We start from the raw sequence: 24,019 nt of genomic DNA, 5'->3' as shown, positions 1-24,019 counted from the left end.
TTGACTCAACATGAAATTTCTTTTCTCTTCATCATACTTTTTGAGCATGTATGACCAGGGGGGATCTATCTGTCAAACATAATGTAACCAACATGTTCGGCAACATGGCGTTTGTTTTGGTTTTTGTTCTGTTTGGTCATGAAATTGATTGATGTGAAATATTAGAATTGGAACATTTTTTATCAAAACTCGAGAAACCGGGAAAAACTTTCATGGATGTGTTGCGTAGTGATTTTTTCCCCCATTATTGTTCCTAGTTACAAACAACATCGACCAACAAACGTCATGGACCAAAGTTGATCTGCGATAACGCATACGTATATGAAATTTGACAGCAGTTAATCCCCTCTGTGTATGACCGTAATGTGATTAACTGATTCCAGAATATTCGAGAGAAAAAAAAAATTCTGTGAATCCGTTTACTTTTTTGAATACTTACCACCGACATCCAGATGATGATGAGGATAAAAATAATCAACGGTATCACAATATACAGGCCCATTAAAATTCCGACTCCGGATTTTCGGGAATTTCCTTCGAGTATAACGGCGACGAAAAAACGGCTGTAATTAATACAAAACCATAGGACCATCCGGGTACTGACCGCAGGAGCTGTTGATACACGTTGCTGCCAGCCCTGAAGTGAACTACGTTTCTTGGCGAAATGATACTGCGCATGGTGGTCGTGGATTGACGTTATCTTTCCAAAAAGCCAGCTACCAACTTACTGACCTGGGTCCGATTAGCTTCCGATAGATTTCCTATCGGTGCTGACGATTAGATAAAATATTGGATAAAACACAACACAACGCACACTGCCGGTGCGAAGGTATCGGACCAGCTGTGGGGGAATTTTCACAAACAATAAGCAAGCAAAGACGGCTTTCAAGCATTTCAAATTTATTTGAACCTTTTTATGAATAGATTTTCGTGATTTTTTGTTGGTTTACTCAGTTTTTATCCGCACTGCAACACACTTTTGCATGCTTAGTCTGTGCACAATCTCTTCTTCCATCGCTGTCGAATGTACAATGTACATACGTTTTTTTTTGTTTTGTTGTTTTTTTTTTGTATATATAGTAAAGTTTGAAGGTGAATCAGTTTTTTTGTTCATTAGAAATTTTATTTGCCTTACAAGCTATAGACTGATACCTATTCTTGTTCTAGTAGTGGGTTTGTATTTTCCAGTTCCAATTTTACGCTTCTTCGTTGCTTTGTGTACGACTTTCGGCCGCGACAAATGAACACAAAGTTTTACCTTTGAAAAAATAACGTTACTACTTCCGGTTCCATCAACGTAGGTGTGAAAAGGAATTCCATCGATTGAATCTACCTTTGGGTGAGAAAGAAATGGTAGTGGCCTCGTACGACGTAGCGAAAAACGAACAAAACCGGAGCAATCGTAATAGAATTTTTGAGCAATATAGTGTATCAGTCTCTCGATATTTTCTTTTATTTAATTTTTTTACTCAGTTGCCTTCTAAATATATTTTTATACGAGTTTTGAATGCTGGGAATATAGGTGTTACGTGTTTTACGATCCGATACTAAATATATATATTCTGCATTTATCCTTCCTTACAAGATAATATCTTTAAATTACTAGTAATTGTTTTTTTTTTTTTTGTTAAAGTTTGCTTTGTTTTTTTTTTCACGCTGAAGTTTTTCTTTTAGACTTTGTACAGATTGATCAAAGCTGTCATTTGGTGTCAAGCTTTTTCACAACACATTCGTGATTGTTTGGTCATTCGGCAAACGACCATCATATCAAGTGTCTTATAGAGGCTGTGTGAAATAACCCTACACCCCAAGCAGGACAGGCGAAAGATTAACCGCTAAAAAGTGTTCGTGAAAACCTCGAATCAAACCACAGATGATTTCTAGTTTTGGATCGATTTTAGTATAAGATTTCAAAAAATCGACAAAAGAATTTAATATTTTGAATTGGATTGAGAACGATTAATCGAAAGAGAAATAAACGCACTCGGTGGAGAAAAAACAGCTTGAAATATGTCAAAAATTACTACCTTCGTTGTATGCTTTGCTTCCCCCTTTTGTGTACCGACAAAAGCGAGTTGAGTCTGTCTTATTTGAAATGTATGCTCGAAAAATCGGTGCTTTAAAAGCGGGATTGCTGTGCTAAAAAAACTAGCCACGAACCACCGCTAACATTGTATTAAAATCTTCAAATTTATCGGAATCTTATAAAAATGAGATTTTAGCCGCTACAAAAAGTTATCTCTCTATTTCTTAAAACCGATAAACTTGCTGTTGTTTGTTATTTTTTTCTCAGTGTCTAACCTCTCCGACTGCTTGTTGAATTGTTCACTCATGGTTGTCTGGTGAACGGTAGTCATCACTTACTCGGATTTAAAAAGTTACTATTTCTGGTGGATTAACTACTAAAGCTGAAATCGATGATAAAATTGCAGTCCAAACCTGTTTCCTCATAATATTACCCCTGCCTGTGAAGTTTTTTTTTTCGTGAATCTTGTCTTGCTTCTTGAACTCCCAAATTCGGGAAAGAAGCCCTAACTGCTTGTATTTTACTTGATTCTATTGATTGAATAATTTCTTACTGGTTAACTTTTTACACGAATGAAACAGAACAAAAAGATCGCCATTTGCATGGGAAAGCGTGCATTTTAACACGTGGACAAAACTAAGCGTGTATCATTATATTCATGCCAGTTTCTATCAGTAGGCTGTAATTTTTTGTTGTTGTATGCATGTTTGTATCGTGTACTACCGCGGGAAAATGGTGTATAAAATTGTTTCAAAAAACTTTATTTTATAAAAATAAACTTTTTTTAAAAAATAAAATAATTTAATAAATATACATACTCTAAATATATATGGCATATCCGTTAAACGATTACACACATTGCTGCGCTGTTACTGTTGCTGCTGTGGTTGCTAACCGTTTGTTTTTCATCGTAACTTTGGAAACGATATCGGAACGCACACACGCGCGACTCGATTGTGAATAATGTGTAAATGTGTCTGTGTGTGTTTACGTACTTGCTCTTTAATGTGCGCGCGTTTTTTTTTTACATTTTACTGATGCGAAAATGCCGGAGTAAATAAAAACCATTACATAATATACTCATCATTATCGTCATAATCAATCTATACATGAATATCATAATTTTTCACATCTTTTTTTTTTGTCATAGCTTACACACGGAACATAAAACAAAAGACGTACAGAAATCAAATGTTTGTGTCTTAACTTAAACGTATGTTCTCAAGCGCTTGCGTGCGCTTGTTTTCTTTTTTTGTTTCAAGTTTTTTATATAGACTACAATTATATATCTACTGTCCATTGCTGTTTTCAATTTCACTGTTGCTCGATGTTGCTGTAGTAGTAGTGAACTATTGTGTGTTTTTTCCTTTTTTTTTTTTTTGGAGTCGTGTTTGTTGTACTCGCACACATAAACCGCTGCGAGCTGTTGTTTGTTGTTGTTTAGCGATAGTTACTGTAGTAGTATACGTAATACACTAAACATTGGTGACGGTACGGTAGATCTAATACTACTAGAGCGGTAGGTAGGTTGTGGAGGAATAGTGATAGTAGTAATAGTAGTAGTAGTAATAGCAGTAGCAGTAGTAAAAGTAGTCGAAAAGGGTGGCTTATGGATGCGTGTCTGTGTTTGTTTCTTTTTCTCTTGTTTTTGCTGTTTCGGAAGAAAGGATCGTCTGCAAAGCACTCGATGGCCAAGCCTTTGACGAACAATAGTGAATCGAACGATCGAGGAAAACACAACACGATTGTGGCTGCTTCTAAAACAGACCCTTCTTCTTCTTACCTTTATCTTTACTGTCCATTGTTCTGAAAAGTGGGTTGGATAAATTATAAAGAAAATAGAAATTAAACTGATGTTCGGTTACCTTCTACGGATCTACGGTTCATACTAATTGGCAGGGTGGGCTAGGTTTTGGTAGTATATTAGTGGTGTACTGAGATACGCGCTAGTGTTTAATGTCTCATTTGGGAATGCAAGTGTGTGGTGGTTTTGTCTGTCTATGTGTGTGTGTGTTTTTTGTTACGAAGCTAATAGAAAAAAATTAGATTGGAAAACGGGAGGCATGCAACTATGTGGTAAACAATTCTTTGAAAATGCAGCTGCATGATTTTGAACTTTTGTGTACGGAAAAAGGTTTTCCTTTTTTTGCGCTAATCTACCAATTAGAAAACTGGTGAGTTAAAAGTGTTTTTCAAATTGCTGTAGTTTCAGTGCAAAGTAGTTAACACGAAACTAGCTTGGACTAACAGCTTACCTATGGTTAAAAAGTACAAAACGACTAATAAAAAAACATTGGAATGTTCCAATCAATCAAGGGCTTATGAAAGATATTGCTCAAAAGGCAAATCGGTTTGTATCGACAATTTTTCATTACAATGAAGTTTTACTAAAAAACTGTATATCGTGAGAAATGCTAACAAGATCGATGTCCAAAACTATCGAAACAAAACGAGAGTGAATTAGTAGTGCGAAATCATTTTTATCAACAAGGTCTTAATAGTAAACCAGTACTTAAGATACATCAAGAAACAGCTGGCACGAGATCACACTCCATGAATAATTGAAGATTGGAAAAAAATCATTTGGGTCTAATAGTATCACACAAGTCAGAAAAAAACAATGTTTGAAAGTTATCGTCAAACATGGTTGAGGTGAATTATAAAAAAAATCATTCATTTTCAACTAAAGTAACTTGTTTTTATAATTCGCTTCACTGGTAGAATCATGATTTGGGACTCCATAGCTTTATCTGGCGTTGGAGAGCTTGGATTCAAAGATGGTATAACGAATAACATGGTTTATTTGGACATATTATATTAAAGCGAAAACTCTCGGCACGAGTGAAATCCAGGGCATACATTGACGCTGGTATCGCAATGGTCTAAAGAAAAGAAAATCAACGTTTTTGGTTTCAGTGCGTCTTGAACTGTCCTACAGATCAGACGTTTTTTCGGTTGCTTGTGGACTGGTCTTTGACTGCCTATAGCTTCAAAGTTTGTGTTTTGTCAGTGTGTCTTTTAAAGACTACCTGAAAGTTATTTCCCATCAGTCTTTCTCAAGACTACCTACTTTTGAATTTAACATTTGTTTTAACTTTTTTCGTATCACCTGAAATGGCTGGACGGAAAAAGAAACCTCGCATCGCTGCGGGGAGGAAAAGAGAGGCATCTCTTTCTGACACATCGAGTGTCTGTAGTGACAATCCTTTTGATATTTTGCCTGAGCAAGAAGCTGGTGAAATGGAAGTTACCAATAATGAAACTATACAAAATATAAAATCTTTTAAAAAGGAGAAAGTTCCACCTATTGTGGTAACTATTTCTTCTGAATTTAATATATTCAAAAAGGAACTTTCAACGTTTGTTTCTGACGTTGAAGTTACCTATCAAATTGGCCGTAGAGGTGAATGCCGCTTATTAGCCGACTCAGTAAAGGGTCGTGATCGTCTTGTTCAGTATTTAACTGACAAGATGTACAAATTTTTTACATATGACACCAAGAACGCCAAGCCGTTCAAGGTTGTCTTGAAAGGTCTCACCAACGATCAAACCGTTGATGAGATCAAACTTACTTTAACAGAATTACTTGGCATAGCCCCTACCCAAGTAATTCAAATGAAACAAAAATCACGAGGCGAAAACAGTCAGAGAACTGGAATTTCCCTTGTTAATTATTTAATTCATTTTAACCGCAATGAGGTTAACAACTTAAATTTTTTTGAAAAAGCACATGCTTTGTATAATGTGCGTGTAAAGTGGGAAATTTATAGGAAGTATGGCGGAGGTGAAAAGCATATCACCCAATGCCGTACTTGCCAACGTTATGGCCATGGTTCCAAATTCTGTAACATGGACCAAAAATGTCTTAATTGTGGAGACTCTTCTCACAAAAAGGACACATGTCCTGTGAAAAGGAGTAAAAATTTTCGCTGTGCGAATTGTAACGGCAACCATATGTCAAATTTTAATCAATGCCCAGTCCGTTTAGCAATTGTTAAGGCAAGGCAAGGTAAACAAAATTCAATTTCTCAATTAAAACCAACTTCAAAACAAAATCTCCAAGCGTACCAGTGACGCATAGTTTACCTACTCCTTTGCATACCCGTTTAACTCATGCACAGGTTACAGGTAGTTCGAACATTATACCGCCTAGTGTTGGTAGTTCGAAAATGACCGTTAATATGGGTAAGCAAAATACGCTAGAAAATAATTGTACACCTGTTACTCCAGCTAATATTGCTGCCGAAAATATTTTTTCTAATGTCAACTGCCTGGGGCCTATTACGGCAGGTAAACTTTCTTTTTTGCAACAGGCAATGTTCGATCTTATGAACGCCATGTTGCAGGCAAAATCAATGTTTGAAGCCATTCAAATAGGCACAAATTTTACTATTAAAATTGTTTCTAATTTAAAATTTAGCAATGATTTTAAATAAAACAATTAAAATATTAAATTGGAATGCTCGCTCATTGAAGGCCAATGAGAATGAGCTTTTTAATTTTTTAACAGTAAATAATGTGCATATTGCAATTATTACTGAAACATTTTTGAAACCTAACATAAAATTAAAATATGATCCCAATAACGTGGTTCATAGATATGATAGGATTCAGGGTTCCGGCGGTGGAGTTGCAATTGTTATTCATCGCCGAATCAATCATCGTGCTCTTCCCCATCTTGAGACGAAAGTTATTGAAACTTTGGGAATTGAAGTTCAAACTGAACTTGGGATTTTATTTATTGCCGCAGCATATTTACCATTTCAATGCACACGCGATCTCAAAAATTATTTTAAAGGTGATTTACAAAAACTCACCAGAAATCGTTCGAAATTTTTCATAATCGGCGATTTTAACGCTAAACATCTTTCATGGAATAATTCTCAAAGTAATTCCAATGGCAAAATTTTATTCAATGATTGTTCTTCAGGATACTATTCTATTTTGTCTCCGAATAGTCCTACATGCTTTTCTTCTGTAAGAAACCCTTCAACAATTGATTTGGTGCTAACAGATCAAAGTCATGTATGTAGTGATTTAATCACACATGCTGACTTTGATTCTGACCATCTTCCAATAACTTTTTCTTTATCACATGAATCAGTTTTAAACCCTATGAGCTCTGTTTTTAATTATAACAAGGCTAATTGGGAAAGATACAAAACTCATATTGAGAGAAATTTCAATAATGAGCTTGATTTGCAAAACGAAGTGAATATTGATTCCGCTTTGGAAGCATTAAAATGTGCAATTGTTGATGCCAGGAATTATTCTGTTCCAAAGGCTCAAATGAAATTTGATTCATCAATAATTGAGGAAAATCTTCAACTTCTAATTCGTTTGAAAAATGTCCGCAGACGTCAATATCAACGTTCTCGTGACCCTGTTTTTGAAACTATTTATAAAGATTTACAGAAAGAGATTAAACATAGATTTACTCTTCTGAGAAATCAAAATTTTGAGACTAAAGTTGAAAAATTGAAACCATATTCAAAACCATTTCGGAAGCTGTCGAAGATTCTTAAGAAACCTTCAAAGCCTATTCCAGTTTTAAAAGATGGTGAACGTTTTCTTGTATCCAATGAACAAAAGGCTCAGAGACTTGCTCAGCAGTTTGAGAGTGTTCATAACTCAAATTTGAATTTTGTGAGTCCAATTGAAAATGAAGTCACACGTCAATTTGATTTAATTTCTTCCCAGAATTTTTTACCTGCAGAAATAATTGAAACTAACTTGAATGAGATTAAATCAATTATTAAAAATACAAAAATATAAAAGCACCTGGTGACGATGGAATCTTTAATATACTAATCAAACATCTCCCTGAGAGCACAATGGAATTTTTAGTGAAAATTTTCAATTGCTGCTTCAAAATTGCATATTTTCCCAAATTATGGAAAAATGCAAAAATTACTCCAATTTTAAAACCGGATAAGAACCCAGCAGAAGTTTCAAGTTATCGACCAATCAGTTTGCTTTCTTCAATAAGTAAACTGTTTGAGAGAATTATTCTTAACAGAATGATGTCACACATCAACGAAAATTCAATTTTTGCAAATGAACAGTTTGGATTTCGCCATGGGCATTCCACAACTCATCAATTGCTCCGAGTTACTAATATGATACGAGCTAACAAATCTGAAGGTTATTCCACTGGAGCTGCTCTTTTAGACATAGAAAAAGCATTCGACAGTGTTTGGCATAAAGGTTTGATTGCGAAATTGCAAACTTTTAATTTTCCAATTTTTCTAATCAAAATTTTAAAAAATTATCTTACTGATCGAACTCTGCAGGTTGTCTATCAGAATTCAAAATCTGATAGATTTCCTGTCAGAGCAAGTGTACCTCAAGGTTCAGTCTTGGGTCCAGTCCTGTACAACATAGTCACTTCAGATCTTCCTGATTTGCCTCCAGGATGCACAAAGTCATTGTTCTGCGATGACACAAGCATTTCCGTAGAAGGAAAAAGTCTTCGTGTCATATGCAGTCGATTGCAGAAAAGTTTAGATATTTTTTCTTCCTACTTGCAAAAGTGGAAAATCTCTCCCAATGCTTCTAAAACTCAAATGATAATTTTTCCGCATAAGCCTAGGGCTTCTTTCCTCAAGCCAAACAATAATCACGTTGTAAGATGAATGGGGTTATTTTAAGTTGGTCCGACAAGGTTAAGTACTTGGGACTAATTTATGATAAAAAACTTATTTTCAAAGAGCACATTGAGAGTATACAAGCCAAGTGCATCAAATATACGAGATGTTTATATCCTCCCATTAACAGGAATTCTAAACTTTGTTTAAAGAACAAACTTTTGATTTACAAACAAATTTCTAGGATACCAGCAATGCTTTATGCAGTACCGATCTGGTCAAGTTGCTGTTCAACAAGGAAGAAAACGCTCCAAAGGATTCAGGATAAAATTCTGAAAATGATTTTGAAGCGTCCTCCTTGGTTTGGTACACTCGAATTACAGAGACTTACTGGTGTTGAACCATTAGAAGCTATGTCAAATAAAATTATTAAAAATTTTCGACAAAAATCGTTGCAATCCTCAATTGCTACGATAAGCTCTCTTTATAGCCAATAAGTTAGCAATTAAGTTAGTTGTAAGTTTACTTTCCCTTTTCTGACAAGTAGGTTTAAATCCCTACGAATGATAAGTCCTAATTGCGAAAGCAAACAAATCCTAACAATTAAAATTACAAATTTCTAACAGTGTTGAGAAGTCACCATTTGTGATTGGACACACATACTCATTATTTACTAATATTTATCATAAATACTTAAGCTACTAACAAATCCCCCCTTAAAAAAAAAAAAAAAAAACCTTTTTGGTTTGTTTTAAAAATAAATTTATCAACGGAAACTAATAAGTATCCATCTTTGTCATTCATACGACGAAAAACTCATTCTCATGCATGGAGATTGTTACACTTATCATGCAAAAAAAAAAACTATTTTGGGAAAAAAGTACCAGAAGAAAAAGAATGTGAATTATTCTTTCTTCCGATATACCCCATTAAAACAGGTGAGGCAGCATTCATACAATACGTCACGCATTTAGAGGGGTTAGTGTGCATATAAATCGTCACAATTTGTGACGTAGTAGGGAGAGTATGAAAAAAAAAAAACAGATTTGGAAAATTGTTTAGTTTATCTTTACTTATTCACAAAGTATTGTTTATAATCAAAGCATTATTTTTGACACACTGGAGACCACTAGAGCATATCCGTTTGTAGAAATCGGAGACCATCTTCAGAAAGTTTTGTGAAACTGATTCCACCATAACTCTGGATCGGATGAATATATATGTTTCGCGTAACTTCTCTAGGATCCTGAAAAAGGAATCCTCCAGATTGCCAAACAAAAGATTTAGTCATGAATGAAAATTGTGTAATGAGAATCCATCAAAACCTTTCACTCTCAACGATTCTATAAATTGCAAACGGTCGACAGAACACATAAGTTTCGCATAGATTCTCTAGGGTTTCTCACATTGGAATCATGGGCGTCCTCGACCGGGAATCCTCAAGACGGCCCTATCTATGAGACTAGGAATCATGAAAGAGAATCGTGGATCGAGAGTCCATTGGATAAAAAAGATTTCTCTTTGAAGAATTTGTAGAATAGGAAACGATCAGATTCGTTTTAGTTGATTCCGGAGAATGTAAAGAAAACAGTGTCTTGGACACTAGAAAAAGTACTCTGTAAATCGTAAATTTACGAATGCGAATCCTCGTCATATACCACCACAATCATAAAGATTCTATAATTATTTTTTTTAAAGAACAGTTTATTAAAGCAAAGGATCAAAAATGACATTTATATTTACAGGAAAATGAACATTATTCATTCATAACTGAGGTTCGAATTTGCGAAAAATGGCAGTTTCTATCATTAACCCGTTTAATCATTTAAACGGTATTATCACATTTTCTGGAGAGAGAATTTTAAATTGCCATCCGCTCGATAACATTGCGGCAATCTTGAAGTAGGTATTTTTTTGAAGAACGTAAGTTTTTTCTTTCACAATGGCATGACGGTGCTGCAATTAAGGATACTTGTAAAGTGTAACTTTCTTCTAACCGGGACGTCAACTATAACTAACATGTTTTTAGCATCTCTTGTACTCATGGAAGTTCATCAAGTCATGAAGCTACGTACATAAATATGAATTTATTTTAACCGGGACATCAGCCATAGTATATCCTTGTTAGTGTCAGTAGTTGAAATTTGTAATCCTGTTCGCATGTCTCAAAAATTTCCGTTCGCATCCTCAGCAGTTGGAGCGTCTTCGCTTTGATACAAGGTGGACACAAGGTTCATAAACAGTCGCAGTGTTCGGTTCATTTCGGTGTGCCATAGCATGTCTGCTTACGGTAGATACCAAATTTTCTGGTATTATCTCTTTTTCTGATAATCAGGAAGGGAAGTTTCCCATCTACTTGTTTTCAACCGTGAACTATATTGAGCTGTGCCGCAAGTACAAAAGTTCTATTATCTGTGGCAAATGCCGCTTTTTTACCGTTGCGAAAATATCAACGCAGCGTCACTAGACACGAGAGAAAAACTTTTCTTTTCCGAGCTCTTCCTCGAACGTTTGACGTCGAACGACACAAGAACTTCACCCCGCCGTAGCTCAAATCTATCCAATCTTGCTTTTGCGTTGCTTTTGAAATGCAATTGACGAGAAAGAAGTTATTGAACTGTTTGGCACCTTCAATGCTATTTACGATCTCAGCAACCGGCGCATGTTGAGAAGGAACGACAAAATTCAACCCCCTATTGAGTTGATCGTGCTCAATTTTTTGTCAATTGAACGGTTGATTGATAAGTTCACCACGAAATTATCAATGATTTGTGGGGAACGTATTGCTTTCGGTGTTTGTGCGTGTGCAAGCGAACTTTTTCTTCGTTCTACTTAAACGATTTGACCGTTTTCTGTGTACGGATGCCAATACTGACTGCCAGCACTCTTTGTTTTCTACATCACACCGGTAAACAATATTACATCACACCGGTAAACATATATATCACACCGGTTCTTATATTAGCCATATTTTTCAGCACCTTTAGCCGCTCTTCTGCTAGCTAGACTATTTATGGATGGCATGATATGTATAAATTTAGGTATGAGACCTCTCCTTCTACACTATGTTGGTCATAGAAGGGAAAGTACTTCTGGGTTGTAGTCCTGAATTCCCTCATATTTATGATTTGTGAGAACTTTCAGATGGAATCGAGGAACGATGCTAGCCTAACAAGCCAGTCGTCGTAGGTTCGAGTCTCGCTGTTAGTGGCAGTAGAATCGTAGCACTAGCCCCGCAATAGTCCTGTACACTAAACAGTAAACAGTGTGTGTAAATGAACAGAAGGTCAAGTTCCGAATCGGAATGTAGTACCAAGGCTTTGCTTTTGCAACGTAAAAACAGTTATACCCACAACAAAACACGTGACACGTAACAGGTAGCGTTGCCAGGTCAATTTTGAAAAATATCCTAATAAAGCAACAACAAAAAATATCTAGAAAAATTCTGGCAGTCATTTCGTGGAACAAAAAGAAACTTTTTGCGGGACAGAGAAAATCAAGATTGGATCATTTATGAAAGATCTGTATATTGAATATTAACGGATGCATGTTTAAAAATCTGGATAATCCAGGTAAATCTGGATACCTGGCAAAGCTGGTCACGGGACAAAACACCTATGGTTCTTATACACGGAAAAAGGATGTAAAAATACCTTTTGTGTCGACCGGTTTCGGGCACGATATTGCCCATCAACAGGACATGTCCAACTGATTATGAATAGAAGAAGGAATACAGCTTCGTACTTGGTCGTAGAGTTAAAAATATTTTATTTTCCGTATCGTCAAGTCGAAGAGAGAAAAAAATATCGGGGAGTCAATATCATAAGCGACTGTGGAGTGGTGTTGATGTACATCGATTGCCATGCATTCAAACGGGAGACGTTTTTAGTTTAGCTTTTTCGCAGTCTATTGCATGGTTCAATTTCATGGAGGGAACTGCCACACTCCATTCATTATTTCTTCCGTTTTTACCGCGTTTTTGTGCCGAAATTTACGGCGAGTTTGACCGATGCATACCGCGGGGCAGTTTTCACACGGAATTTGGTAAATTCCCGACATTTCAGCTAGTGGGATTTTATCTTTTAGTGCACACAAACGGTTTTTCAAAGTGTTCTTTAAGGTAATCTTTACATCCCTTTTCCGTTTGTAAGAACCACAAGTGTTTTGTCCCACAACGCGTCACGTGTTATGTTGTTTGTGTCAATAGGCAGGATTTCCATAAGCGATACGCATAGATTCTGTCTGGATCACCGTAACGGTTCCTCACACGATTCCGTCACCGAGTTACCACAAGTTGCCACGGCATTTTTAAACCCAAACCAGCGATGTCTGGTTTTTGGGAAACTGAAAATACTTTGGATAAAGTGACCGATAACCGATTTCCAAAACTAGAATGACGGTTAGAAACCGTAAATCGCTGTCCAACGCTAAAGAAAAATGCAAGATGGCACTTCAGTGGCAGTTTTCGGATTTTGAAGATCTGCTGAAATCTTTTTTAATGAAAGACATCAACTTTCGGTTTCTGGAAAGCCGAATAAATTGAAGAAAAAGCTCAAATACTCATCAACATCGATATATCAGGAATCGATATCAAGTCTAGTAACCATTTCTGATCTGATTGAAAATTTACACAGATCAGATGTTCTTATGGGCTATAGATGTGATTTTATACTTTTAGTATTTTTTTTATAATCACAACTAAGGGGCTTAGTTGAGACAGTTACATAACTGGGAAGTTTGCTCAAAATTAAAAGTTTGAAGGGGGTCAGGTTGTTAAGCGCTACGTAATTTGGTGGGGGGAGGTCATATCAAACGTTACTTATTGTTAAATAGGGGAGGGGGGAGGGGGTCTGAAATCTAGATTTAAAGCATAACGTTATCTGTGTACGACACCAAAGATTTCTCATTTCTCTAACGGGTATTGCCTTTTACGGAGACGTCATACCGATCAAATAAACCGTTATGACTCTAAAAATTGTTATTATCATCAATACCCGTTTTACACAAACCCTTTTCAAAAATTAGTGGTGATTGAGAACAGCCCGAAATGACATCTCTAGCCCTGTGCAAAGTTCCAGCCAAACAAAAAATGGCAACTAAAAAATAATGATAAACGCATAAGTTTTGTGCTAAGCTAATATGATAAAAGATCATGAATTAATCCCGACACTTGAAAAACGCCTGCAAATTGCGCAAAACGGTGGTTAGTCGAAAAAATCAAGCTCTTCGCTTCATGCTGCGCTTCATATGGAGAGACTACATCCATCTTTGATTTACAACACAGGTTAACATCAATTATGTTTATAATAGACGAGAGCCGACAGTTTGAATAGAAATTGGAACTGTGATTTGAACCCACCATACATGAACACTTCTGGTGATGTTCATCAAAAGTCATTACTGTGCATTAATACAGTAGTATATACGAAATCGTAATCTGATTTTAATCGAGATTGGATTTGTTTAGCTGAGAATGCAGAATTCGTTAGAGGAAAACTACTGAACTTTATTCAATATTTAGTCGACCCAAAATCATGATTTTCCTTCAGGTCGCAGCCGCAGGATGTCCCACGGAACAGCGAGATGTCGTGTGCTGAGAGTGCTGCGCTCTAGCCTGGTTGCCAGCATGAAGAGACATTTGTCTTTCGCACACTGTTATTATATAGTGAACCAGCAGGCTGCTGGAAGAAAGGAAATAAGCATCACAAGTTCGCTTATTGACTATTGAAATTCTAATTAACTTTTCACTAGTTTGATACTTGAAGAATTATGATTTCAATCATGCGTACAAGCTAGTGCCGGACAAAGAAACAAGATTCGACGAATTTGTGATGACTATAAACGTAATGTAAAAGCTTTGACTACCATGCTGTTCATTTGGTAGTTAAAAGAATTCATTCACGTATTCCTTTCTTCCGTTGTTAAATAAAAAATATACCTAGGTTGTTTTTAAGAAAGTTGCATTTACATAAGGGATATTTGAACACAGGTATTGTTCATGCTTCACAGCTAATGAAGTGTTTGTGTGGGTGAAAATAGCGATACATAGATGAAAGTGTGGAGGGTTTACTTAGCCAGGAATCAATCGCGCAAGCTTCAATATACAAGTTTTTGTTTTGATTTTTTTTTTCGATATGGAAAAGCACTCTTAATTAAAATATCTGTTTCTAGCGAAAACATACTGGGATATAATAAATGAACTTTTAAACACTCTACACATAAAGGCTCAATTTATACGACATCCGACAAGGTAATGAAAGTGGGGGTAAATTTACTGTTAGGAATCCATCAAACAACGCTGATCGATTGGGCCTTGTGTTTCCGATTGAAGCATTTTGAATATAACATCCAGGGGAAATGCACAAACGTGATCGAAATTATTTTGATCTAAAAAATTTGATTTTAGAGCCGTAGTGTCTTCAGCAAGATTGTTCCAATATTTATTCTCTATTTCATGGAAGTGATTTAACACAGCATTATTATTTATTATGATTTTTGCCACAGCAAAGTTGTGGCACATTTTATAAATTTTATAGAAGACGCTATACTTCTATCTGCCTATTTAAAAAGACTTTTGTGGAGTTTTCTATCTGCATAACATTCATAGAAACTTATTTATAAAGTTGTTTCTTATAAAATGTGCCACAACTTCGCATTCAAAGTAGATTATTATATGAGAAAAGAGAAATTAAAATTTGTTTCTTATTTTGAGGTAGAATAATCACAGAATTGCACTTCTATATAATAGAGAATAAATCATGGAAAAACTTTGCTGAGGATTGCTTTTTATACCCTCTTTTCATTCACTTACAATTCAGCTGTTTCAATAAATCATTGCTCGTAAACAGTGTTTCTTGATTTTGAGGTTATAGTTCATGTAAGTTCAGTAAGTGTGTTCGAGCAAATCAAAAAAATTCATTTGAAATTTTTTTTGAAAAAAAAAAATAGTTTGCAGCAGTTGTAACATAGATGATAAGGTGATGATAAAAACTACTAAATGTACTACATAACTACTACAACAGCAATGCAAACTAACACAGACTACAGATAAAAGCGATTGCTTCGAATGAATTTTTCGAAAGAGGCAATAATCAAACGGTAACCGATTTTCGTATATCCAATATGGAACACTTTTGGGAAAACACCACGTACAGGGAGTCATGCTGTAAGTACAAGGAGTAAGGCAACGTCTGGTTAAGCTGCAAACAATCACTTTTAGCGTACAGTTTTATATTAGATACACAAACAGAACAGCTACGATACACACACAAACACATCTAGCGGACAGTTTACGACGTTACGCTGTTCGGTAACTCTAGGCATCAGAAACAAAAGTTACACTACTGAAATTGTATAGTTTATAGAGAAGAAATAGTGATGTTATTGCGTTCAATGTATAATGATAACAAATAAAACGAATGGAAATGGAGAATATAACATCGAGCTTTTGATGGTCGGAGCTTCGAAAACGGAGATGGAGAGAATGAGAAAAGGATAACTAGTTGCTGATGGTTTTTCGGTACAATTCGAATGTTTATTTCGTCCAGAGGAAACATATGATTTTATGGTATGATAATAGTTGCGAATGATGTGTGTGTACACAAATAATTCTATACTTAATGAGTCCCTTTTTACTTCACGAGTTTCGCTCGCTCGCTTCCAACTAAATATATGGTACTAACCATTGTACAGAATTATGCTGATTTATGATTACTACGTACGAGATTACATGTGTGTCATAATTATTGCTGGCTGGAGTTGCGAAAGAAACGATTTTTTTTACCGAAATTAAAACGAACACAAACAATCGAGTTAAGAAAAGTTAGTAAGGTAGCAATAAAAAGTAGCGAATGTTGGGTATGCTTCTAAACATTGAGTAGCGATAAATATTGTTTTTGAGTATCAATTGTTTTTTTTTTTTGCTTTCTATACATCCTGATAGATTGAAATGCACGCTCGTGTATATTGTGTTGGTTTACGGTGTGCATGTGATATCAGTGTTTTGTTTTTTCGCTGGCCAGATTGGCAATAGCAACAGTTCAGTGCATCCTACTAAATGAATTAGCATTTGTCTTTTTCTGCGTACATCTTTCGGTGTGGATATTTTGTGGTCGTTAGCACAATTTCTAAATTTTTCTAACATAGATTGCTGCTTGCTACTGATTGGTGCCGATTGACTGTTTGTTGCATTCTATCTTGCTTCAAATTAGGACTCATTGTTATCTTGCGGGCTGGGTGGTACCGTGCAGTTGTTACTATTATTATTATTATTATTATTAGTGGTGGTGGTAGTAGCAGTAATGGTAGTAGTAGAAGAGGATGCCGAGGCCCCGCCACGGATGGTATCGGGGCCGCCGAAGCTAGTGTGCCTACGCAGCAGCGACCCGAAGACGCGTCTGCCCTTGGACTCATCGGAACTTCTTGATGCAAGTGACGCGGTCCTGCAAAAATGGTCCAAATGCGAACGGACACGGGGTGTGAAGAGAAAGGTTTTTTTTCGGTGTGGGAAGGACGGTTGGATGTTGTTTTGACATCAGTAATGTTCGTATCATAAAACAAAAGAACAAAAGAATATTCTCTGCCTATACCCTAGCTAGGAAAGATGTTTTTTTTTCTGGAAGGGGTTGTCACTCGTACGTACGCGCAAAAAACAACTCTTAGCTTATCTTTTTTTTTACTAAAGCGAGGTCATTCGGTTGATGGAAAACTCCACCAACATTCATCCATTATGATACAAAATGTACAACAAATTATCTACAGAATACTTTAAAACTCACTAGTTGCAGGGCTGCTGGAAACTTCTCCTTGCTAACTACCTTGGTGCGAGTGGATTTTTGATGTCGGAGAATGGACTAAACAGGACACGTTATTCGATAAAATTTTTACAACCAGTTTGACATTGCACTTATTTGTTCTTGAACTCAACATTCGGAACGCCTACTGTGTTTCACCAGCCAAGTTCGATCTTGACAGCTGCAGTGCGTATAATTATATGTTCGTTTCCAATTTGAATTCATTCAGGGGAGAAAACGCTCTCGAAATTTCAAGTTTTGGATCAATCAGATATTGTACACAGAGATGCAGATATCAACAACCAAACTAAAGTTAAAATCTAGCCATTTATATTAAATGCTGAATAGTTTTTTTTTTTTTTTCTAAAATACATAGATGACCTTTGAAAAAATGTTAACGAAAAAACCTGATCGCTAAAGATTTTTTTTTTTTTGCTTAAGGTCAGAATCACCAAAAAATGCTTCTGAAAGCCAAAAAGGCCAAAACAGAAAATCATTCCAAATTGAGCTCAGCAACGCTGAAAACTGCCAGAAAAGGGCAAAGTTGCAGATGATACCAAATTGAGCTCAGAATTGTCGAAAAATGTTTCTATAGGCCAGAAAACGGCACTACAGAAAATGATCCCAAGTTAAGCTCGAAAACGTGGAAAAGAGCTTCTAAAGATCCTAAATTGAGCTCAGAATTGCCGAAAAATGCTTCTTAACGCCAAAAAATGACACAACAGAAAATGATCCCAAAATAAGTTCAGAATCAAGAGCTTCTAAAGGCCAGTTAAAGCCAGAAAAGAAAATGACCCCATATTAAGCTCAGAATCACTGAAAAGGGCTAGAAAAGGGCAAAATTGCAGATGATCCCAAATTGAGCTCAGATTTGCTGAAAAATGCATCTAGAGACCCAAAAATGCTACAACAGAAAATCATCCCAAATTGAGCTCAGAATCGCTGAAAAATGCCAAATGATCTCAAGTAAGGTCAGAATCGTGGAAAAGAGCTTCTAAAGGCCAGAAAAGGCCATAATAGAAAGTGATCCCAAACTAAGCTTAGAATTATAAAAAAGTACTTCTAAGAGTCAAAGAGGCCAAAATAGAAAATGATCTCAAGTTGAGCTCAGAATCGCCGAAAACCTTTCCTAAAGACAAGGACAGGTTAAAATTATCCTTAGAGAGGCTTGTGTTGTTTGCTGTTTTTTAAACTATGCTTGAGAGAATGCTCCAAAGCTATCTACTTTTAGCATGCAACTATCAAATAAATCGGTGAAACCGTGAGACAGATATGATCCTTAGAATTTTAAGTGAGAAAAAATCAGAAGAAACTATGAAACGCTAGTAGACCTCAGTTCGATTGTTCACACGATAGTCGCATTTTCCAAATCAACAAAAACCCTCAGTTTTTCAAGTTTTTACACTCCGATTAAAATTTGCCAATAATCTCTGGTTTTTTACACCCTTCTAATGCTTCTCGCACTGCTTCAGTATTGTTCGATGAGAACGAGAAGACATCGTTAACCGTTTCAGAGATGAACCAGCTTTAAACTGAAAGTCTCTCAAAAAGAAAAATAACTAAACAGGCGATCACCGAACAACAAAAACCGGAGAAATCCAGACATTTATTTACTCCCTCTCTAGTTTAAGCTTCGTTTATTGTGATAGTGCCAACAACATTCATGGCCTACTTTTTCTTCCACACATCAAAAATCCACCCTGCACCGAAAAAGGTTCCATCACAAGAGAAAGAAGCCCGGCAGTCCCAAACTTCCTCTGACTATTTGCAATAATCAACAGACAACCCAAAAACAAAACCAAAAAAAAACGGAAACGGAACAAAAGCTTAAAACAACCAAAAAGCTCAAACAAAACATTTTCACCAAAAACATAACGGTAAAGTCTATACCACAAGATACATTACAAAAGACAGGTTTCGGTAGATAAGTAGATGGTATGTATATTTGATACAAAGGAAAAAAAGAAAGAAAAACAAAAACAGCATATTGATATGTGACTTAGCGATAGTAAGTATTAGTTATAGTAGTAAAAGAGTAAAAGCAAAACAGCATATTTGGGATTACTCACACAAAAATTTCTTTTCCTTTAAGGTGTTATATGTATATCATCATTCATCATTATGATTCAATGACATTGAAACAACAACAACATTGAGAACATCGAGAGATCGATCGATTTTTGCGCATAACCACACACACAGATAGAGAGGGGGAAAGGGTGTAAATAAATGTAAAAAAAATTAAATGAAATTAACTTCACGTTTAAAAGTCTTGTCGTTTTGGGTCAATTTGTTAGAATGATAGAGTGACTTGCAGGGTGTGTAGATTTTGCTTGTTTAAATTAAACCTGTTTAGGAGAGTTTCGGTGCGGAATGATAACTCAACAAGACTCATGAGGAGTGGAGTGAACTGTTCAACAGAAGTTACAAGTAAGCCGGAGTGAAAGATGTAGTGTTGTAATTAAGCGAGTGAGATCAAAGCGAAACAAAAGATCAAATGAAGTTTTAATATAATCGATAACAACACAGAATAATACACATAATCCACGTAAGCATGAGTAGTAAAAATAATTCTTTGGACCTTGCTACAGCGCAAGTCCGAAAGGGGCAGCAAAAGTAGAGCATGTTCGATTTGCGGACCGTATTATATCCCAGTAGTTTACTAACGCGTTTCTTCAATTATTGTAGGGCAAATAAAAAAAAACAAACGATTTCCATTGTCCATGGTGTGTAAAGGCGGGTAGTAGGGCCTCCGTTAGGCCAACTTTTGATTAGAAAGAATAGGCGAGAAACGAAAGAAAAACCAAAACTGTGGCAAACTCGAACGTAAGGGCATTTCGCTGAAATCAGAGTGTGGATAAGTGATAGGTTTGCGAGCGGTGTGTGTGTGTTCTCATGTGGGAGGAAAACTCAGTGGTTAGAAAGTGTGGTTGAAATAAGAAAACCGATCAGTTAAAGAAGGAGCAAATGAAACCGATTTTTCCGACTTACAAGTGAGAAAAAGCGTTCAATATTGGATATTCTATTTGGAAGATATGGTGGAAAATTTAACTTACTCTTTGCTGTTGGCTTCGAGGCTCTTGCGCCGCAGTTCCTCCAGCGTAACGCCGTTCTGTTGTTCCCATTCGGCTTTCTCTATCTCGAATGCTTTTCGGCGGTCTTCCAGCTCGCGGATCTGCAGCTCCAGGGCCTGGTGTAAACAAGAAAGAAAAAACGGTGTTACTAAACTTCGTTAAAAGCAGGTGAGAAATGGTACTACCTTTTTCCGCTCTTCATGCCTTCTGGTCAGCTCAGCTTCGGAATCCTTTAGCTTCTGCTTCTTCTCTTTGACCTTCATCTCGAACACTTGCTCCATCTCGGCTTCCATCTTCTTCATCTTGGATTCGTGCTCACGCTTTTCCTCTTCCATCTGGGCTAGCGGGTTCCTACCGAAGGTCAGGCGTGGAAAAGAAGCGAAATGATTAGCAAACGGGGTTGCGATCTGCTTTAGGAACTTTCGGGGCGATTTTGTTAAATGATCGGAATTAATTTATTGTTGATGTGGCATGCAAATTAGTTCAAACCAAGAGGAGAGGAAACGAAAAAAAAACTTACCATCCAGTACCGAATGAGTTTGCGTTAATTGTTCCAATATTGCATATGCTGAAGATGGGTGAAAGGTGTGATAAATGAGAATGAATCGTCGGTGAGTGCTGATATTAAATGCGGAGTGATAATCAAGTGCTAGCTGATGCGAGTCAAAAGGCCAGTTTAGAGAAGCACTATGAATGTGTTACTATTTACAAACGGTTTTAATGTTTCTCACCAAACATGCCCCATTGACACCGATAGACTTACTTGTTGCTTAGTTTCGACTTTCCATCGTTACCCAATCCGGCCAGCTTTCGACAGCGGTAGTTTTCGTAGTGCACGTTGTTCGTGACGTCCTTCAGGTCCTGCAGGTGGGTTCGAATGACCATATTTTGCAGGGCTACGAAATCGCAGTGGTCCAGGTTGTCGACTGAAAGTGTGATGGTGTTTAGTGAATGCCATTGGGCGTTAGGAACAGTAATATCTTACCTTCAACAACACCCCATGGATGCCGACGGCCACGAACCTTGCGTCCGTCGATTTCCACGATCGCATTAGCACCAACCACCGCAAACGGAACGCGGCTTCGCAACTGTCGAAGGGTTTTTGCGTCCTCCTCCTCGTCCGAGGGGTCCGGGAAGTCGTAGATCTTGATCTTGTGCTGAGCAATTTCGTTGAGAATCTGGCGGAAAGCAAGAAGGAATGATTAGTATGTAACATATGCGATTAATCACAAGTGCACGTACCTGTTTCTTAAACAGCGTAATTTCCTCCGGCGTCAGTGTGTCCGCCCGAGCTATAACTGGAATGATGTTGACTTTGTCGCACAGCCGCTGCATAAATTCGATATCTAAAGGCTTCAACCCGTGACCGGAGGGGGCGATAAAGTAGAGACACACGTGCACACGGGTGTCCGGGATGGCTGTCCGCTGGACGCGCGACTCCGCCGTCAGATATTCCTCGTACTTGTTCTCGACAAAGTCCACAATCGGTTTCCAGCTTTATAGCGAAAAAGAAAGGACAAATAATAAGTAGCTCAAGATAGGACCGCATGTTTGGTAAACCCACCAATTGCTGTTATCCACAGCATCACCGAAACCGGGTGTGTCCACGACGGTCAGCGTCAAGTTGACCCCATTCTCCTTAAGCAATACTTTAGTGCTTTCCACCGCCACTGTCTTCTTAATTCGTTTGGATGGTCCCGGATGTTGCTCTGGATGGTAAACGTCCGACAGGAACATCGAGTTGATCAGTGTAGATTTTCCTAAACCAGTTTCACCTGAAATTCAGTGTTCGAATTTAATGACATTTACGAAACTATAACCAAACCGTTAGTAACACTCACCAACCACCATCAGGGTGAACTCGAAGCCCTTCTTGACCGCCTTCCGGTACACCTGATTGGGAAGATTCGCGAAACCTACATAGCCGTCCAGTTCCTTGGGTTTCGACTTGATGACGGGTTTCTCCTTCTCGTGGCGCTCGTGCAGCAGCTTGTTCGAATCCAGATGGCCGTTGTTCTGCAGTAACCCGTCGTGATGATTGTTGGCATTCAGGATTGCGTCGCGTTTCTCTTTTAATGAAATATTGGTTAAACTATTGGCCAGTCCGTTCACGCTCGTACCGTTGCTTGTGACGCTGCTGTGATTGTTGTTGTTATTGTTGTTGATGTTGTTGTTCATGTTAGTCACGTTAGACGACAGGCCGATGGAGTTATTAGTATGCGAGTTAATTGAATGCCTATCGCCGACGGAGTTGGCATTGTTTAGATGCGATGCACTGTTATGCTGCAGCGGAAAGGAACAGAAAAGAAAAAAAAACATAATTCATGAGAAACACAATTCTAGGCGGTGTGTATGCGGTAAGCTAAGTAATGGAGAACTTATACCGGTCAATGCTACCTTGATGATAGAATACTATGTGCATTTGCAAATGTCTACTCGAATGAGGGTTTAATTGTATGCTAATTGTACGTTACTAATAACCATGCGTCTCCATTGAATTATACACAAATGCAGTTTTGTATTCTACTCGAAACGGAACATCTCTAGGCGGCAGCAGCAAGTGAAGCACGCAAAAGGTCGGGTCATAGCAATAAATAACTCTATAAGGCGGACAGCGTTTAAACAAGCTTAGACATTAATAACGAAGCAAGGAGTAAGTCTTCCGTGGCAAATTTAGACAACCCTGAATGAAAGTCATTCTTCTTCTGTCCGATTTTAACTGATTTAAAGTGTGTCCAAAGCTAGTGCGTTGCACCTACCACTATGTTATTGTTCGCCAGGTTGAGATTGCTCAGCACCGGTGGATTCGGGGGTGGCCCAGACGGGCTGTTACTCTCCGATTTGAAGAACATTTCACGCTTTGACTGGAGCTGTAAATATAGGCAACACAACACACAAGAAGAAGAGAAGGGGAGAATTAGAAGGGGCTAAGCCAATTTGAAGCTGTTGATGTTTAACGTTTTTCAATTTTTTTCTCTCCTCAATAACACAGCAACAATGATCAACAACAACAACAATGTTGTGGTGATGGGGAGAATGGAAAGGAAATGAAGTGCACACGTCCGTCGCTTTGTTCGCTCTAGCCGGAATTGGTGCAGTCGGCTGTGTGCAATACGGAACATCGATTCGAAAGGGGGAGTAGCCGTTCTTTCGACCGGCTGGAACTGCTTGGTGCGGTGAAACGGATTGGAACTGGACATGCAACTGACAGAACGGTGCCGCTCGCCACCCTCTTTCTGCAGCGGATAGGGGACATTGGGGAGTTGTTTGATGCTGCTCGAAGTTACCTTTTTAACATGAAACAGTGAAGAAATATTCAATCAAATAAGGGCTAGACTAACCCAGCAACAAAGAGGTAAGAAAACAATCAATGTAAAAGTAAAAGTCTGCCTTGCGCTGAACTACACTAATCGGAATAGCGCAATATTATCCGCAAAGTTTTGCGAAATAACCCCATAAAGCTGTCGTGAATGGACGTCGCTTCGTCCGCTAGTCGTCGTTGTGGATGATTGGGGGCCAGCAAAAAAAGGGTAAATTATG

At 37.5% G+C, this 24,019-nt stretch overlaps 1 protein-coding gene across 8 annotated transcripts in view; it reads right to left on the bottom strand.

The window, feature by feature from the left end:
• Positions 1–1,609: 1,609 nt before the first annotated feature.
• Positions 1,610–24,019, bottom strand: part of LOC129725483 (septin-7) — a 62,220-nt gene continuing 39,810 nt past the window's right edge. For 3 of the 8 annotated variants that reach the window (XM_055681389.1, XM_055681390.1, XM_055681392.1), the window contains exons 3-12: positions 23,239–23,349; positions 22,321–22,762; positions 22,044–22,254; positions 21,722–21,974; positions 21,465–21,657; positions 21,243–21,405; positions 21,000–21,047; positions 20,665–20,830; positions 20,462–20,595; positions 16,126–17,054 (exon numbers count right to left, since the gene is read on the bottom strand). In XM_055681389.1, coding sequence (XP_055537364.1) covers positions 16,820–17,054; positions 20,462–20,595; positions 20,665–20,830; positions 21,000–21,047; positions 21,243–21,405; positions 21,465–21,657; positions 21,722–21,974; positions 22,044–22,254; positions 22,321–22,762; positions 23,239–23,349 — 1,956 coding nt within the window. In that variant the 3' untranslated portion in view covers positions 16,126–16,819. Of the gene's footprint in view, positions 3,833–16,125; positions 17,055–19,474; positions 19,491–20,461; positions 20,596–20,664; positions 20,831–20,999; positions 21,048–21,242; positions 21,406–21,464; positions 21,658–21,721; positions 21,975–22,043; positions 22,255–22,320; positions 22,763–23,238; positions 23,350–24,019 lie in introns of those variants that run through there. The other 5 variants (XM_055681396.1, XM_055681395.1, XM_055681398.1 and 2 more) reach the window with 5 other exon arrangements.

This window comes from Wyeomyia smithii, chromosome 2, assembly GCF_029784165.1.
Source record: "Wyeomyia smithii strain HCP4-BCI-WySm-NY-G18 chromosome 2, ASM2978416v1, whole genome shotgun sequence".
NCBI lineage: Eukaryota > Metazoa > Arthropoda > Insecta > Diptera > Culicidae > Wyeomyia > Wyeomyia smithii.
Note: the sequence above shows the minus strand (reverse complement) of the source record. Positions and strands in the feature narration are given on the sequence as shown.